We start from the raw sequence: 19,582 nt of genomic DNA on the forward strand, positions 1-19,582 counted from the left end.
ATAAAAATGAAGATGGGGATGCAGAAACACAGAGGGAAGACCACTGAACACTCAGGGAGAAGACAGCTGTATTAGTCAGTTTTCCATCACTATAACACACGCCTGAAATAAAAAACAAAAAAAACTTACAAAGAAAAAAGGTTTGTTTTAGCTCACACTTTTGGGAGCTTCGGTCCATGATCAGTTGGCCCTGCTGTTTTGCACATCATGGTTGTGCAGGAGGACAGAGCCGAGCAGAACTTCCCACTTCGTGATCAGGAAGCCAAAAAGAGACAGAGATGCGAGGGTCCCGGGATCCCCTTTGAGGACCCACCTGAAGCCCTCCATCGGGCCCCACCTCTTAAGGCTCCGCCACCTGCCAATCACAGCAGGTGGGATCAAGCCTTTAACACCCAGGTCTGCGGAGGACACGGAAGCTCCAAATACATCAAGCCAAGAAAATGACCTTAGAAGAAACCCGTCTCGCTGACAGGCCCTTGATCTTGGACTTCTACCTTCCAGAAACTCTAAGAAAATGAATTGCTGGATTCAGGGGCCTAAATGTGGACGTGCACCTGACAAACTTCCGGATCCTGGGGTAAACATGGACGTGCACCCGAGGAACTTCCGGATCTGAGGGCCCAAAGATGGACGCCTGAGGAACTTCCGGATCCTAGAGTCTCAACATGGACGTGCACCTAAGGAACTTCCAGATCCTAGAGCCTAAACATGGACGTGCACCCGAGGAACTTCCGGATCCGGGGGCCTAAACATGGACGCCTGAGGAACTTCCGGATCCTAGAGTCTCAACATGGACGTGCACCTAAGGAACTTCCGGATCCTAGAGTCTCAACATGGACGTGCACCTAAGGAACTTCCGGATCCTAGAGTCTCAACATGGACGTGCACCCGAGGAACTTCCGGATCCGGGGGCCTAAACATGGAGGACTGAGGAACTTCCGGATCCTAGAGCCTAAACATGGACGTGCACCTAAGGAACTTCCAGATCCTAGAGCCTAAACATGGACATGCACCCGAGAAACTTCCGGATCCGGGGGCCTAAACATGGACGCCTGAGGCACTTCCGGATCTGAGGGCCCAAAGATGGACGCCTGAGGAACTTCCGGATCCTAGAGTCTCAACATGGATGTGCACCCGAGGAACTTCCGGATCCGGGGGCCTAAACATGGACGTGTCCCTGGAACTTCTGGGTCCTTGTGCCTATAGAGGGCAGGGCGTGACTCTCAGAAGGGACGTGGCCCATGAAGGGGAGCTGAGTATGGGGCCTGTTGGGGGCAGACTGAGCTGTCGCACCCTGAACTTGAATGTGACGGTGGCCTCACCTCCCGGCCTTCCCCTGGGTGTCTCTTCCTCCCCTTCCAAGCGGTGCCGGGAGGAAGTGAGACCAGGCACAGGGCCAGGCCACCGTCTTTCTCCTCACTTAGCCAGGCGCCCAGCCTGGCTGCGGACGGGGACGTCTCGTGACACTGGCTGCCTCCTGCATCCCTGCCCCAGGACCTCAGGGACCACAGGCGGGGAATCGTTGACATGATTCTCCCCTGGCCGCTGACCCTCAGCCCTGGGGTCTGCCCAGGGAGAGCTCTGTCTCTCAGAGGGTCAGGGGGCCCCTGTGACCTGCTGCTCCTTACCCACCGTCATCCTGGGCGAGCACAGGTCAGGACACCAGACGCTACTGAGAGTGACATCTCCTGGATGGGTGGCTGGGGACTTTGCCTCTGTCCCCAGGCCTCAGAGACTGGATGATCCCCCCCAGAGACAGAAAATAACCTCACGCTGCCCAAGACTTATTTGTAGGCTTTGGATTCTGAAATTTTCCTGCTGCCACCTTCTTTGTGAAGCCAGTTTTTCAACAGAGACAATATTCCAGGGGAGAAAAAATACAACATGGAGTCCATCAAACCCAGCTGACCCATCTGGTCCTCCCAGAGAAATCTGGACTGGGGGGAGAAGAGCCATCCTCAACTGGCGAAATAGGGTCCTCCCAGAGAAATCTGGACTGGGGGGAGAAGAGCCATCCTCAACTGGCGAAATAGTGAAGTTCCCTTGTCCTTATTCTGTGTCAGTAAAACAAATAATCTGATGTTAACTCATCGAATTATTTTTGACGAGTGCTTGGCTCATAGGAAAACTGATTCTGTGTTATGGAGTGAAGTGTTACCTGATTTTAAAATGTAAAACGAAGCCAATCAGGATTGTTAAATTACACTGTCATAATTCTGTTCTTTGACAGCAGAAATAAATAAATCTTTTTTTTAGAAAAAAGAAAGAAAACAAACTCCTGCTGCTTCTCAAGCCTCCCAGTCTGTGGTGCCCTGCTCCGGCCACCAGCCGGTGCCCATGGCTGGGACCCTTTTCCTGTGTGGTCTCCCACGCGTACCTCGTCTCTGACCACTGTCCACCCGTGTCCTCATGTCCGAGTCATCTGGGTCACCCCATCTTTGTTTTCCTTAAAGGCCCACAACTAACTCTGTCCAGCTCCTATTTGACATCCCAGCACCAAGAGATCCAACATCGTGGAGAAACTGGCTCCGGGCCAATGTTTTGGAGCGTCTTGGATTTTGCCTGAATCTCCAGGCAGCCTCTTCAGGAAAGGCGGACGTCTCCGTACCTGAAGAGCAAGCTGAAGAAGCAGGTGACCAAGCAGGCCCCGATGGTGAAGAGGTACGCCAGCTGCATGTTGTAGGCCAGCCTGCTGCCCCCGTGCCGGATGGTGGAATTGGTGTAGAAGCCGTAGTACATCACCGTGTCCCTGAAGTAACCCTGACGGGGACAAGGAAGAGATCCAGGTCAGGTGCGTCTTGAGACAGAGGTCAACGACGACGGTCCTCAGACTTGACCTCTTCATCTGCAGTTAATTTGGGCCAATCAATTTAGACATTGGTATCAAAGGGGAATCCTTCCCAGGACTCTTCCTCCCTCTCTCTCTCTCTCTCTCTCTCTCTCTGGTACTAGGAATGGAATCCAGAGGTGCTTAACCACTGAGCCACATCCCCACCCCTTTAAAAAAACATTTAATTTAGAGACAGGTCTCACGGAGTTGCTTAGGGCCTAAGTCACTGAGGCTGGCTTTGAACTCAAGATCCTCCTGCCTCAGCCTTCTGAGCTGCTGGGATGACAGGCATGCGCCCCCGGCTTCCAGAACCCTTAAGGACACCCAAATCTGCAGCTGCTCAAGTCTCGTATATTAAATGGCATCGTATTTGCACATAACCTGCCCCTATCTTCCCGTCTGCTTTAAATGATCTCGCCCATCATACTGGATACAGTGTCTAGGCTATGTAAATAGTTGTTACAGTATATGGTTTAGGGAGTAAAGAGGAGAAAACAGTGTATACAGTGTTCAAAACAGATGCAATTTTTTTTAAATGCTTTCAACCTGCAGTTGATTAAATCTGAGGATTTGGAACCCGGGGATTTGGAAGATCGACTGGTTTGCCAGAAAAAAGGTCTCCCGCGTCCACGGAGAACCTAGAGAGAGGTTTTCTCACTAGGCTCCCAGAGTGAAGAAGAGTCTCCAAACCAACAGAGCCTCACACTGAAGGTGTTGGTTTCACAGACAGACGGGCAGCAGGACAGACGGGCCTTGTGGACCTCTGCCAGCTGCGGAATACGAGGGCCACACATATTTAACAGAAAACGATTTAAGCCTTTAGGTCTACGCTGCAGTATACAGGAAACGAGAAACCGGTTGGAAAGAACACAAGGAAGTAATCAAATAATCTTGGAAGGTAGGATTTCGGAGCCTACAGAACAACGGGCACAGTTTCTATAATAAAGACAATGTCCAGAAAAGACTCCCTGGAGTTGGGAGATTGTTCTAGATTCATACAGATTTAAGCGGGGGTGTGTGTGGGGGGATATATACAGTGTGGTCTTTGGATCCTGGTCAGAGCACGCTATGAAATTTCCCCCAATTTGGGGGAAAACTGAAAAAATGTGAATATGGTTTGATTTTTAGATAATGTTCATCTTTAATTCTGTTGAACGTGATGATGGGATTACGACAGCCCTGTGCCCTTATTTTTCAGAGATGCATGTTGAGGAATTTCAGAGTGAAATATCCTGATGTCTGTAATTTACTATGATGCTTCCCCAAACAATAAGAGAAAGCAAATATGACAATTCTAAATCTACGCAGCACGTAAAGGAGTATTTACCATACCAGTCTTTACTCTTTTGTAGACTTTGAAATGTCTCATAATAATGAATTCTTCTTATACACAAAATATACATGGTGACGAAAACATGAAGGATCAATTAACACAATGATTCTATTTTAGCATTAAAGGGAAATGCTTTTTAGGGTTTTTGTTTGTTTGATTTTGGTACCTGAGATTGAACCCAGGGGTGCTCAACCACTGAGCCCCATCTCCAGCCTTTTTTATTTTGAAACAGGGTCTGTCTAAGTTATGTAGGGCATCGCGGTTGCTGAGGCTGGCCTTGAACTTGCAATCCTCCTGCCTCAGCCTCCCAAATTGCTGGGACTACAGGTGTGTGCCTGGGCTTGCCGGGCATGAACTTGGGGTCCAGGAAACGCAGGACTTACCGCCCCCGTAAAAAACTCCAGCCCCGTGAACTGGAGCATGTTCTTCTGGGCCACCGTCAGCTGCGGAATGACCAGGAAGCTGAAGTTCACGATGAAGGAGAAAATGTTGAACTTCAAAAGCCACCTCAGAAAGCTGAAATAGGAGAGGACGCTGGTTCCAAACTTGCCTCCGATGACCTTGAGCGTCTTCTGCCACAGGCTGGTGGTGTTGAGGAGCTCGGAGACGCTGTTCCTGGATCTCCGGTAGACCTGGAGTTAAGGGTGCCGGGCAGGGGGCTTGAGGTCCACTCAGGTATCTCCCGAGCAGGGCCCCTCACCGCACAACCAGCCACAACCAGCCACCGACCCGAGAGCCTTCCACAGGGCCCCACACCATGCTCTGCATGTTGACAAAGTTCATCTCCTTTAAGCCTCACTCATCTCTGAGGTTCTGCTATTGTGACCTTCCCAGGTTTGCTGAGGCTGGCCTTGAACTTGCGATCCTCCTGCCTCAGCCTCCCAAATTGCTGGGATTACAGGTTGAAGAAGATGATGCCCCCAGTGGCCAAGTGGGCCAATGACCTCAGCGTCCTCCTAGACCTTCCCTATGTCCACCTTTGCTCCCAGTGGCTCTGGGCAATGACGTCTCTCTGACTCTATCCTTCTCTCCTCACTCTTGCCCCTCCCCGTTTTCACCCTCTTGCTGCGCTGGTTTTACTGTTGCAATATAAATAGTGTACTGATTACACCCACGTTTACTGCGGCATTGTTTACAGTAGCTATGACACGGAACCAACCCAGCAGTCCATCGACAGGTGAATGAATAAATACAATGTGTATCTGCCCAGTGGAATACTATTCAGCCATAAAGAAGACTAGAGTCCTGTCATTTGCAGCAAACAAACAAACAAACAAAAAATTGGGGGTGGAACTGGAGGACATTACGACATGTGAAATAAACCAGACACAGAAAGAAAGGTGGAGACCAACATAAATTGTGGGGTACCATCCATAAAGCTACTTGAGTGGTCTTTTACTCTTACCAAGCCCATGGGGGACTTAAATCTCCCCCGGGGGACAATCCCTGCATTGCCGTGTGCAGACTCCCCAGGGCGTGAGATCTCTGCCCACCCCCTCTAGTGGGTCAGCTCTCGTGCTCTGGAGTTGGGCGTGACCCAGGGGAACTGGACAGCCCACCCCCTACCTTATTTGGCAAAGAACATTCCATGGAAAACCTTTGATGTCCCCCATATAAACAAAGCAGGCGCGGGCTCCACTGCTCCCTCTGTCCATGTGGAAGCTCCATCCTTAAGGTCCAAGAGCCGGCCTGCCCTCACTGGGAAAAATTACTTCCCGTGGACTGTGGGGTTTTCTCTTGATCAGCTCTTACTCCCGCGGCTGGCCTGCCTGGCGCAGGGGAACCCCAGTTCCACCGCTTGCGCGGGTTGGGGGCGAGAATGACTCTTTCTGAACGTAGAGGAGTGATTGCTAGGGGCTGGGAGGCTTCAGGGGAGGAAGAACGAGGAAAGTCAGATAACAGGGAGACAGGGTGAGCTGTGGTGTCCCCTGCCCAGGGGGTGACGGCAGCTGACAGTGGCCTATTGGGTGGGTCATGCTGGTCAGGGAGACAGGAGCTCAAAGGCACGCAGGAGAAAGGAATGATGAGGAGGGACGAGGGGCAGAGCTCAGTAACAGGGTGTGGGCTGAGTGGGCAGCTGGCCCTGGAGGAGGAGGAGGGGGAGGGGGAGGAGGGGGAGGAGGAGGAGGAGGAGGAATAATAAAAGAGAAGAAAAGTAACATGGGAGGGAAATGTCCCTATGCACACAGTCTGTCTTTACATGTTGATCAGAACATAAGATTCAATTCTAAGCTGAGCGCAGTGGCACATGCCTGTCATCCCAGCGGCTCAGGAGGCTGAGGCAGGAGGATCTGGAGTTCAAAGCCAGCCTCAGCAACTTATGGAGGTGCTAAGCAACTCAGGGAGACCCTGTCTCTAAATAAAACACAAAATAGGGCTGGGGGTGGGGCTCAGTGGCTGAGTGCCCCTGAGTTCAATCCCTGGTACCCAAAAAAAAAAAAAAAAAGAAAAGGAAAAAGAAAAAGAAATAAGGGAAGAAAAAGACAAAAAGATTCAATTGCAAAAAAGGCCGACTCACCAGAGAGAAGGTGTGCAGACACCGGGCGCAGCAGGCCACCTCCAGGGCCCGGGGACCCTGTTTGCTTTTCTCTTTGTCAACCAGTTTCCTGTTGGGAATGGGAGGAGACAGTGAGAGAGACCCACCGTAACTCACCTTGAGGAGGGGCTGCGGCTGGGTGGGGGCTGCCTCCTCTCCAGGCCTCCTTCACTCGCCCACACCCCAGTCCAGGGAGTGGGTGGGTCTCCAGCCCCTGGGGAGAGGCGGGCCTCCTTGGATTATCTGGAATGTTCCACAGGGAATATCTGTCTCTTCTCCTGCGTTTATTGATCTCTCCTCTGAGGTTTGCAGGAAATCGGGGACAGAGGGACCGCCCTCCGGTCCTTACCTCAGCTTTCTCTTCTCTTCCATGGTCCTGGGCTGGTTCCTGATGGCCTTGATCCTGTCCCTGGACGTCATGGGGATCAGGGATGCTATTAACTTTTGTCCTGCCAAAGGAGACACACGGAGATTCCTTTCTTTCTTTCCTTTTTTTTTTTTCTTTCCTTTCACAGGGTCGTAAACATTTTAAAACCTGCTGCTGATGTGAGATCACGTTCTTATAAAGAGCACAAGGAAAGACAGAAACAGGGACCCGAGGACCCCCAAGTCCACGATCGAGAACCACCAGAAGACCAAGAAGTCTGTTCAGACTCAGAGCCAAAGGAATCCACGATGGGGGGCTGTCTCTCAACTCAACCCCTCCCTCCTGTCACAAAAAGACAATATTCAGGGACGCCAACGGGATCCCGCCGCTCGCTCCGCCTGCCCATCTCTGTCCCTTCAATATCCACACACCTCCTTGGGCCCGTGAGCTCCAGGCCCAAGTGACTTCTTCCCCTGACTATGTTCATCCACCAGTCCAGCCCCTGCTCCTCTCCACTAGCTCATGTTTCCATCTCCCATCAACGTGGTGGACAGGCTGGTCACCTACCCGCAAAGTCATCCCCGATATGTGAACAGAATCCCGACTGTTAGCCCACCCCCCGTGCAAGTCCCCGAGCTCCCTCAGGACGGGCCCACCTCCCGGCCAGTGGGCAGGTCCCCGTTATCCTAAGGCGATCCCAAAGGGCCTGTCCCCCTTGCAGGTAACTGAATCCGTCACAAGCTTGGGACATATTGTTGGCCAGTGTTCTCCAAGAGGTAGGCAGTTAAGAAGTTTCTGGAAAAGGGGTTTCTCCCTTCTATTCAAAGAAGCCCCAAACAGGGCTGGGGGCGTAGCTCAGTGGCACAGCTTTGGGAGAGGCTGGGTTTGATCCCCCTTCTAGAAAAAAAAAAAAAAGACAGACTGTCCCTTCCCACTCTGGATAGTCTTGTCTGCATGGGACACCTGCTGTCACTGTCTGGGACCATTGCTGGGGCCTGATGTGCTGGAGATGACTGAGCGGGTCGGGGAGCAGGCAGACTGGCTTCTTGGTCACGTCACTGAGCCGGAATTCCTCATGAGGACCTACCTCCTTTATTTCAATGACATAGTGGGGGTGAAGGGGAGATCCTCCAGAGGGCCACTGAATCACTCTGACACTTGTGTCGGGAAGGACAAGCCGAGAGGAAGAGAGAAGAATGGAGGAAAGGGGAAATAGAGAGATGCAGGGAGACAGTGAGGTGCCCCGTCTTCAGACGAGGGGCCAAATCCACCAAATGCTTTGACGTCATTGGGTTTTTTTCTTCTCCCCCCAGAAATCTGCTGAGAGCTGCTACACTCCACACCTGGAGCCGTAGGGGGTGAAGAAGAAACAGCACCTCCACGGGCCTCAGGAGCAGGGAAGCCGGGAGTTCTCCGCAAGATGGAGTTTCACCCTGAACTTGGCGGTAAGAGGCACCTTGCATGGTCCCTGAACCTTGGCGGGAGGAATGGGCCAAAGCAGGACGGCGGGAGGGTTAAAAACTCACGCTTGGCCATCGGGAAAACCTGCACGTAGCCCACCTGTGCCGGGTCACTGAACGTTGGGAGTCTCAGTCTCCTCATGGAGCACATGGAAAAGCCTGCCTCAAAGGTGGGAGGCTGGGGAATAAGTAAAACTGAACTTGACAGCTGACCCAAAGGACGAGTCCCCGGGCACCTCATAGTAGAGAGGTCTCCGAGTGAGCCCTGTCTTGGTTCCCCGCATCCTGAGTTCACCTTCTGAGCCTTGCACATTATTTGATGTCTTAAAAGTGAATTGGGAAGTCGTGGCGGCACACGCCTATAGACCCAGCAGCTTGGGAGGCTGAAAGGCAGGAGGATTGCCAGTTTGAGGCCAGCAACTTAGCAAGACCCCTGTGTCTAAATAAAAACAAAAATTTTTAAAGGTCTGGGGATGTGGCTCAGTGGTTAGGCACCCCTGGGTTCTATTCCCAGTACCAAAAAAAAAAAAAAAAATGTAAATTGGGGGGCCAGGTGTGATAGCAGCACATGCCTAAAATCCCAGTAACTTGGGAGGCAGAGGCAGGAGGATCGCAAGTTCAAAGCCAGCCTCAGCAACTTAGCGAGACCCTGTGTCAAAAAAGTTAAAAGGGTTGGGGATGTGGCTCAGTGGTTCAATGCTCTGGGTTCAATCCCTGGTATAAAAAAAAGAAGAAAAAAGAGAAAAGAAAGGAAGGAAGGGGATTGGGAGGCTCCTCTGCTCCCTGCTCAGCAATCTCCCAGCAGATGATACCTTGAGCGGTTTCATGGGAGGCGCAAGGAGTGTCTAAGCCCGGGCATTCTGGGCTGTGATGGGTCTGAGACATCGATTCCTTCAACGCAGTTGACAACTGTAACAACTGGTGGTGCTTGGTGTCACTGCCACGTCGGAACACCTGAGAGTCCACCCTCTCGATGTCGGGGAGCGATGACACCCTGCCGAAGCCGGGCTTCACCCGTGTCCTTTCTGGAAAAATCTGATTGGAGGACGGACGGCTTTCGGCCCCAGACGGCACATTCTCCACCTCGACGACGATTTCGTTTACCCAGTCACCCGACAGCATCTCTCGCTTCCTGCTGCCTGGGTCCTGCAACCCAGGCGCGGTCTTCAGAGACCTCCCGCAGCGGTCACACCAGCCTGGCCCAGACCCAGCCGGGGGAGAGTGGCCGCCATCGCAAAGGGATGCTCCATTCACGCTTTTCCAAAGCCAAGACCAGACCACCGAAGCCAGCACCCCCCACCCCCCAACAAGTCACAAGAGAACTCCCCACATCTGGCCCCCCAGGGGGCTCTCCTCAGAAGGAGATGTGTTCTCCTGCAGAGAATTCTACCTTGGTAGCTAGGTAAGAAATTAGAAACAGAACCCTTCACTGGGGACAATGGGATTCTAGAAACAGAGGACAGACATTCTTTTGATATCTCATAATCGAAGGGCGACTTTCACAGCCAGCGGTGGCGGCACACACCTGTCATCACAGCGGCTCAGGAGGCTGAGGCAGGAGGATGGCTCATTTCGAGGCCAGCCTCAGCAACTTAGCAAAGTCTCTAAATAAAATATCAAAATGGGCTGGGGATGTGACTCAGTGGTTTTAAGTGCCCCTGAGTTCAATCCCCAGTTCCAAAAAAAAAAAAAAAAAAAAGGCAACTTGTTTTTTCTTTTTTAGTTTAATTGTTTGGTCTAGAACTTATCGTTTTATACATTTATATAAAACCCAGATATGTTGATACTGTTCCAATGATTCTCTCCTGACTGCCTCTGATGATGCACACAGCTGTCTGTCTGCTTCTCGGTATCCATTCTTTTTTCTCCTATGAGCGGGAATTAGATTTCCTGAGCGGACGTGGGATTCTCCCAGCTCCCTTTGCGGCTAAGGGTGGACAAGTGACCGACTTTCAGACATGTGACCTCAGGAATGCTCTTTAAAAGGGTATAGTGTCCCTGGCTTCGCTTCTGCCCTTTACCATGCCCCCCTCTTGCACCTGGGGGGCACTTATCTGAGTTATTTAACAAGAGGTTAAATATTCACCTGCTAAAGATGGTGGAGAAAGCTACTGGGGAGTTCCAGTCCTCGAAGACATCACGGGAAAAAATACTTTGGACTTTCTCCCTCCACTCTTCTTGTTACAGGAGAAAAAAAACAAAATCCCTTTATTGCTAAATCCATTGTTCCATTTCGATGCCAGACACCTGAACACACTTCCCACCCGACAGGTTTAGACATCACCTAGGTCAGCTTGTTGACGGGAGAGGTGGAGGAGGGGTGGCGCAGAGAGAGGAACTGAGACCCCCTCCCGTCACACTCTTTAAATGGGAGGATTGGACTAGAACTCAGGAACTCCCACTAGTGACCATAATGGACAGTAATGATTCCTGCCGATTCTGCAGGTCAAGTACTTTAAATAGAGCGTATCATTGCATTTTCCCAATCACCCTGTGAAGTTGACAACTGTAATAACTGGTGATGCTCTTTAGAGCTGAGAAAACAGAGGCTCACCTGTCATCCCAGCACCTTGGGAGGCTGAGATAGGAGGATTGTGAGTTCAAAGCCAGCCTCAGCAATAGCAGAGGTGCTAAGCAACACAATGAGACCCTGTCTCTACATAAAATACAAAATAGGGCTGGGGATGGGGCTCAGTGGTGGAGTGTCCCTGAGTTCAATGCCCAGTACCATCCCCAGAAAATAGAGGCTCAACGGGGTTAATTTACCTGGGCTCACAACCCATCAAGGAGTCATGCCTTGGTGGGTCTGAACCCAAAGCAGGGGCTCTCGATCACTTCACCTTGGCCCCATCCTGTTACAAGATGCCACTGCGTCATTCATTCTTTAATAAATGAATGAATATCTATGAGTGCCTACTGCATGCCAGGGGCTTCTGGGGGCACAGCATAATCCATCACAGTGACAACCCTGTCATGAAGCTGTCCACCAATTAATTGCACAAGGTTTGAAAATCGAAAGCAATGCAAGGCAAAAACAGCAAAGAAAGCCACATCTTCTATTTCTTTATTTACTTTTTGTATTTTTAGTTCCGGGACTGAACCCAGGGGTGCTTAACCACTGAGCCACATCCCCGGCCCTTTTTATGTTTTATTTTGAGACAGGGTCTCTCTAAGTTGCTTACAGCCTCTCTAAGTTGCTGAGGCCGGCCTCGAACTTACAATCCTCCTGCCTCAGCCTCCTGAGCCACTGGGATTACATGCATGAGCCTCCATGCCTGGCTCCCTGTGCCTTTTAAGTGTCCATCTACCAGAGGCCCTGAACCTCATGCTGGCCCCACAGAGCAGTCTCCAGGAGGCCAAAGGCCTCCCTCTCACCAATGGTTAAAGCCATTCTGCGCTCCAGTGAGTCTAGAGTGAGGTTGTTATTTATATCCGCATGGGTTTCCCTCCCAGGTAGCAACACCTAACCACTGTGAAAGATATGGGCCCCTTGAGAAGGTTCTGGAAGGATGAAGTTCAGGATTATCCATCGCCTATGGGGATAGACAGTCATGGAGTCCTCAATTTGCATTATTATGGAAAGATCCCATTAATCTACTCCTTCTGATTCACAGACTTAGCATTTTGGGGCCAGCATTCCTGTTTCCTTCTCCTCTGAGGCACAGTTACTTGGTCTTTGCCTCCAGTCAGATCTTTGGGACCCCTCACAGCCATCCTCCGCTTTCCTAACCGACTTCAAAGACTCCCATCTGTTATAGCCTGTTTCCAACTCAACCGTCACATAAAATAGATGATCATTCAGAAAGAAAAAAAATGTTTTTTTTTGATCAGTGCACCTTGCCCCCACCAATACAGACAATAGCCACAGGACAGACAGGTGACCCAGTCTCGTCTCCTATGACACATGGACTGCTCCGGGTGTCTGTGCTCCAAATAGGCTGGTGAGAGTCTCTGTCCACATGGATGAACGAACGCGGAGAAGGAAGGGCTAGCTGGGCTGAGGGGGGTCTGTGTGGCCCGTGGCCTGACGCTGAAGCTTACAGAGAAGCTGGGTCAAGCAGAGGCAAACACTGGACGGGCAATGAGTGAGTCCAGTGGCACCGAGCCCTGCGTTCAGATTCGGAGGCCCTGGTCTCTGTAACTCCCTCGACAGATTAACCCAGCAGATAGCTCTAAAGTCCCTTTACCTGTCAGGCGCTCCACGCCCTTCCCACCATGTGAACCAGTAAGTTCCCTCTGGGCTACCTCCCTTTGGAATTGGCTTTCTGTCTTGTGCAACCAGAAGATTCCTCATGCAGACACCTGGACACCCACAAGAGATAAAGCCACACGTCTAAAGACACCACCAAGGGCTGGGGGTGTTGCTCAGGGGTGGGGCACATGCTTAGCATGTGCAAGGCCCGGGCTTCAACCAGAACCCAGTACAGAGAGGGAGAGAGGGGGAGAGAGAGAGGGGGAAATGCACTATGCCAACTCAGCAAGCGTTGCCCCTACTCCTCCAGCCCAGGAACGGCCATTGCTGGATCTCCAAGTTGCCTTGAGCCGTCTCCTTCCCCAGGGCTGATGCTCCGGTCCTGCCCCATTAACTCTTACCTTCAGGTGACTTGTGCCAATCACCTTCAGACAGCGGTGGGTTTCCATAAGCACCGACAGGGCCACCTTCGCCCGCATACGCAGGGTTCACTGGAATGAAGAGGAGGAAGGCACGGCAGGTTGTTCCCAGGCCACCAAGGGTCTTGAGCACAAGGTGGTGATGAGGCACGAGCCCTAGCTGGTCACGGTCCCTAACACCGAGACCTTGTCTTGGAGGTTCCTACAGACCCATGGCTGGGAACTCAGGTGGAAAATAGTATAAAACCAGACAAATAATACGCTGGCGCATAATCAGCCTGGACCAATGGTGTTCTTTCGACTATAAACCATGGATCAAAAGAATCGTCACCCTGGGACCCGGGACACACGTACACTGACATAACTGAAAAACAAGTTTCAAAAAACTGAGCTTTGAAGGCCTAAGCTGCATTCGGACATGTTCCTGCTCGATTCTGTTCTTTTCTATGTCGATTTCTAATTTTATTTTAATTCTATTTCACTGGAAAAAAAAACAACTCTTTTTGCAACTTGGTAATGAGTTGCAACTCAAGTCTGAAAGACGCTCGCGGAGGTGAGGGCAAAGGTTCCTTCCAGGTGCAGGGCTTCCTGATGACGCACGAATGGACAAAATGTGGAGTACTTCCTCGGGGACACAGTCCAATCTCAGCATGCACCTGACAGTGTCACATTTCAATATTTATTTCTGATCCATGATAAACATGAAAGGTAACCTCCTCCATTGAGAAAACAGATCACCTGTCGATGGGGACAGTGTGTAAAATTACATTGCGGAACATTCTGGAACTTCTTGTTTGGGAATGATTCCCAGTCCTGTTCCTGACCAGCTGTTTGTTACTGGGTACGTTACTTAACATCTCTGAGCTTCAACATCTTAATCTCTAAAGTAGGGGTCATAATATAACTTTCACATAAGGTAGTTGGAATTGAACCAGCTAATACATATAAAGTGATTAATCCTAGGACATAATAAAATTTTATTATGTATTAACTATTGTAGTCAATTAATGGCTGTTCAGTAAATATTATGCCTCACCCCACCTGGGCCACCTCCATTGATGTTGGGCTTGGTGATAGGATTTTTCTTTTATGAATATAACACAGCAGATGTGACATGGCAGTTCTAAGCCAATGCTATAAAATCATTGGGAGTTTCTGCTTGCTGCTTCAAGCAAATCCAACTTATGCCATGGGAAGAAAATGTCCCCGGGTAGCTCACCAGTCCGAGAAGAAGGACACTAGGTCTAATCAGAACACATGACCTGGAGCTAAGCACAGCCAAACTCAACCCAGTGCAACCCAAACCCAGCCAACCCTGCAGATGTTAGTGAGAAATAAATTTATTGTATGTTTATGGTATGAGTCTGGTTTGGGGGGTTGTTTGTTACACAGCATTCCTAGGGTGAGTGCTAACTGATACAGTTCATGTAGTTGCTTCTATTAATTCAGTTAACATTACTCATGCATCTAGTTTGTGCCAGGCACTAGGAAAACCACCTAGAACCTTAGAAGAGACACACACAAATATGGGAATATGGCTTCTTCTCCTTTTCCTTCTCCTCTTTTTCATCTTTTACAATTCTCGGTATTGCTCTACCATGGTGCCACATCCCCAGCCCCGTTTTGTATTTTATTTTAGAGACAGGGTTTCACTGAGTTGCTTAGTGCCTCACTTTTGCTGAGGCTGGCTTTGAACTCATGATCCTCCTGCCTTGGCCTCCCCAGCTACTGGGATTATAGGCGTGCAAAATAGAAAATAAAAGGGCTGGAGATGCGGTTCAATGGTTAAGCGCCCTGGAGTTCAATTCCCAGTACAAAAAAAAAAAGAATGGGTAGGTGATTGTCAAGGGCTACAACTTTAGTTCTACAAAGAAGTCCAGGGAAGGAAGCCACACTTGATGGCTTTTTTTTTTTTTTTTTTAAGATTTGAATTTCCAGTGTTCTCTACAGCTAGGTGGTCAGAAATCTGCATGTACCCCGCAGTATCCTCCGTAATGCAGGGCAAACAAAGGGCCAGGCTTCGAGCCGGAGAGCCTGGAATCCACTCTTGGCTCTGTGGGTTTGGTGGCTGGGTGACTCCCATCAGTCAAGGCAGAGTGGCAGGCTCTGGGTGGTGGCCGTGCAAGTCAATGAAAGGCAAGTGCTCAGCAGGGTCTCAGGGCAGAGAAAACCCTCAGACCTGCTCGGCACATTCCTCTGCCAGCAGTGTTTACTGATCTTTCCCCATTATCCACCCACCCTGGAGTCTTTATAGTCATTCCCCTCAATGCCCCCCCTCCCCCAGGAAAACTTAATACCACAGGAGCCTGTGTACCTATTTACGTATTCTCTGTGTGTCGGAGCTTTATAAAATAGTAAAAATAATAGGTTTAATAACAAAACATTAAAATAATATATTTCCCCTGCTCTATCCTTTCAAGAACAAACCGCCCCTCGGCTCTCCTCGGGGTGACTACTTCCCTCTATTGAGAATGCACGGCACAAAGGTCTGGAATATTCCTGAGCTGAACAACTGAGGTTTGGGCTCCCAAATGGATATTTCCCATGCAAATGTGTTCCAGTCAGTGCTTCCCATTAGTACAGAGGGTCTCTGACTCATTATTGGATCTTTGGATTCTATGTGGGTGGGAAAGTGCTTTGCATGCGGTAGATACGGTAATGCAAATTTTGAATTTTGAGGGCTGGGGATGTAGCTCAGTGGTAGAGTGCTCTCCTGGCTGTGAGGCCCTGGATTCCATCCTCAGCACAAAGGAGGAGGAGGAGGAGGAGGAGGAAAGAAAGGGAAGGAGGAGGAAAGGAGGAGGAAAAGGAAAGGAGGAGGAAGAGGGGGAGGAGGAGGAGGGGGAGGAGGTGGAGGAGGAGGAGGAGGAGGAGGAAAGAAAGGGAAGGAGGAGGAAAGGAGGAGGAAGAAAGGAGGAAGAGGGGGAGGAGCTGGGGGGCGGAAGGAGGTGGAAGAGGCGGAAGAGGAGATGGAGGTGGAGGAGGAGGAAGAAGAGGAAAGAAAGGGAAGGAGAAGAAAAGGAGGAGGAGGAGGAGGAGGAGGAGGAGGAGGAGGAGGAGGAGGAGGAGGAGGAGGAGGAGGAGGGAGAGGAGGAGGAGAGGAGAATAGTGAAACTTTCCGGGCTAGAATAAGATGTGGGATTCCAGATGCTGGGCAGCGGCAGCAGTTGGCAGCTCCCATCAGCCCCTTCGATCACAGGGGGCACAGCCTATACTGTATGCTGTGTCTCTAGGCTGAGTGTTCCCTAGGTCAGGTGTATGCAGCCTCATGCATTCATGAGGGTTTCTCAGGGCGTGACCCCATCGTGGGCCAGCAGCATGTGTCCATGGAGGTATATCCTGACCCTCCTCTCTGCCTCCTCAAAGGCTTTCCGCCCCCCTCGAGGCTGGTCTGGCCTCCCTCTGCACCTCCCAGCGGATCTAGGTCAAACCCCCCTCCCCTTCTGGCCCCCACAGGCTCTAGATTCCCATAACACTGCCTGGGTTTTTCCTCTTTTATCATGAACTAGTTTCTCCAAAGAAGCAAACAGTTCCTTTTCCCACCTGGAAGGTAAGAATGTGGATTTGCCAGCCTCCCAAACTATAAGCTAAATAAACCTCTTTTTTTAGGCCAGGCATGGTGGTGCACGCCTGTAATCCCAGCAACTTGGGAGACCGAGGCCAGAGGATTGTCAATTCAAAGCCAGCCTGGACAACAGAGTGAGACCCTGCCTCAAAATAAAAATAAGTAAAGGAATCCATAAGGGCTGGGGGTGTAGCCCAGTGGTAGAGCATCCTTGGGTTAAATTCCTAGGACTGCAAAAATAAACAAATAAATAAGTAAAAGATAAATAAACCTCTTTAAAAAAATAAAGGTCCCAGCATCAGGTATTTTACTAGAGCAACAGAAAATGGACAATCATAGTATTTTTTTACATAGGTTTTTTTTTTTTTTCCTATTTTCTTTGAAAACTCTCAGGATCTCTTCATGCTGAGCCTGTTCCCTGCATAACCACCACGGGCCAGAGTGAATTTCAGCACCTTGGGTAGGCACAGGGTGAACAGGCTCCCATTTTTCACACGCCTTCCCTGGCCTACTTTGGTAATTGGTGACAAGTGGCTTCCCTGGACAGAGTTCCCAACTCTTGCATCTAAGGAGAGTGTTTGAGGCGGGAGGGATGAGCCAACTCTTCTATTGCTATGACTGCTTAATGGTAGCCTCCTGAGCCCACTGGATTTTATTTCCTTCCCAGAGTGCGATCCTCCTGTTAAGATGCGCTTACCATAGCCCTTTCCAGGAGCACCTGGCAGAGATGGGTCGCGTGAATCTGCCATCTCCATGGACGACATTTCAAAACTTTCAGGGTAATCTTCACTCTCTCTCCTAAGGACGCCCAAGGAGGCATTGCTCCTGCAATGGAACGAGGGCACGGTTGAAGATGTTTTACTGAGCACTGTAAAAATCTCAAAATATGGGTCACCATCCATCCAGTAGTGTGGTGAGGACAGCTGTCCACTTGTCCGTCCATCCATCCATCCACCCACCCATTCACTCATCTACCTATCAATCCATATACCACTCATCTATTCATCTACTCATTCATCTGTTCATCCATTTACCCACTTATCCATCTATCCATCCACCCATTCATACACTCATCCATCCATCCACTCATCCATCCATCCACTCATCTATTCATCTATCCATCCATCCACCCATTCATTTATCCACTAATCCACCCATCCATCCATTCATCCATCCACCCATCCACCCATCCACCCATCCATCCATCCATCCATCCATCCACCCATCCACCCACCCACCATCCATCCATCCCACAAATGCTGACTGAAAGCCAATAACATGTGAGGCATGGGCTGGGCAGTGAGGGCACCAAGAGAAAGACGGGGGGTATTTGCCCCCAAGAGACTCCCAACACAACCTGGCACAGCTTCTTAGAGACAGCAGTGGGTAATTATAATGCAAGCAGAAATTAGTGAGTATCAGGAGACAGGTCCAAGGAGTTCAGAATTCTGGCTGGGAGTTTGAGAGGGAAATCTTCATGGAAAAGAGACATCTGAGAGGAGACTGGAAAGATAAATTCATAGCTCACACAGGGGAGGGCATTGCAAGTATGAAAAACAGCATAAATAAAGGCATGAGGCCAGAAACTGTTGAATACATAAAGGGAAGGCTATAAAAATCAATTAACCTGTGGCAAAGATTGTTGATTTTATACCATTTCCCAAGCCCCATCCCAGACAACTGAATCAGAAGCTCTGAAGGTTGGGCTAGGGCATCTGTATTACGTTTAAAGTTCCCCGGGTGATATAATAATTCTAAGGATCAGTCAAGGTCAAGAGCCAGGGACCTGGAGTGTAGGATTTTTTTTTTCAATATTTATTTTTTAGTTTTCGGCGGACACAACATCTTTGTTGCTATGTGGTGCTGAAGATCGAACACGGGCCGCACGCATGCCAGGCGAGCGCGCTACCCTTGAGCCACATACCCAGCCCAGGGAGTGTAGGATTCAGACAGGAAAAGGACAGGAGAAATAGATGAGTGATCAGGCTGGCCCAGGGCTAGAGTCCTCTGTTAGCACAGTGTATCCTCCTTCATGCGGTTCAGTAGATAAGAAGTGTGGCCTTTGTTCCCCAGGCTATGGGGACCCATGGACTATGCAAAGCAGAGGAGTGACTGAATCAAAGGTGTATCTTAGAATGATGACTCAGGCAGCCGGGAAGAAGACTAAGGGGGACATTTTGACCTGGGCAAGCTAATCCTGCTAAAGGCGTTTGACTCTGCACACCCAAATCCTAGAGACAGACGTAAACCACTGCATTTAGTGACTTCATAAATATCACTGGTAAAAACAGTATCAGTTAAAATTTCATATGGGGTCTGAGGGGGCAGCTCAGGGGCAGAGCACTGGCCCAGCATGTGCAAGGTCCTGAGTTCCGTCCCCTGCACAACAATAAATAAATAAAAATAAAACAAATTTTCAGAGGATAAAATTTGTTATAGATTTTTTTTTTTTTTTAAACTGACTAGGGCTGGGGATGTGGCTCAAGCGGTAGCGCGCTCGTCAGGCGTGTGTGCGGCCCGGGTTCGATCCTCAGCACCACATACCAACAAAGATGTTGTGTCTGCCGAAAACTAAAAAAATAAATAAATATTTTTTTAAAAAAAAACTAACTAAAGTTTCTTGCTTGATGTTCACTGTTGTTAAAATGAACATCAAAAAATTTCATTCAGGGAGAATTCAATTTGGCAGAACCAAATCACTCGAATAAATGTTATCAGTGACAGAACTGCATCTGGAAAAATTTGCCAACAATCAAAAGTTGAGAGGAGTTCAAAATCCTTTAAAGAAAATTTAGATCTACAGCATCTAAACCAGGCAAAATTAGATTTGGTGTTTTTAAATGACCTGAAAGAGATTTGGGTGTGGTGACACACACCTGT

At 49.7% G+C, this 19,582-nt stretch overlaps 1 protein-coding gene across 4 annotated transcripts in view; it reads right to left on the minus strand.

Moving 5' to 3' along the window:
* The window catches only part of Tmc5 (transmembrane channel like 5), a 58,548-nt gene that overhangs the window by 22,349 nt on the left and 16,617 nt on the right, over window positions 1-19,582 (minus strand). For 2 of the 4 annotated variants that reach the window (XM_078024281.1, XM_078024280.1), the window contains exons 3-8: window positions 17,400-17,527; window positions 13,120-13,209; window positions 7,049-7,148; window positions 6,682-6,769; window positions 4,547-4,795; window positions 2,609-2,760 (exon numbers count right to left, since the gene is read on the minus strand). In XM_078024281.1, coding sequence (XP_077880407.1) covers window positions 2,609-2,760; window positions 4,547-4,795; window positions 6,682-6,769; window positions 7,049-7,148; window positions 13,120-13,209; window positions 17,400-17,527 — 807 coding nt within the window. Of the gene's footprint in view, window positions 1-2,608; window positions 2,761-4,546; window positions 4,796-6,681; window positions 6,770-7,048; window positions 7,149-9,338; window positions 9,764-13,119; window positions 13,210-17,399; window positions 17,528-19,582 lie in introns of those variants that run through there. The other 2 variants (XM_078024282.1, XM_078024283.1) reach the window with 2 other exon arrangements.

The sequence above is a fragment of the Ictidomys tridecemlineatus genome, chromosome 10, assembly GCF_052094955.1.
Source record: "Ictidomys tridecemlineatus isolate mIctTri1 chromosome 10, mIctTri1.hap1, whole genome shotgun sequence".
NCBI lineage: Eukaryota > Metazoa > Chordata > Mammalia > Rodentia > Sciuridae > Ictidomys > Ictidomys tridecemlineatus.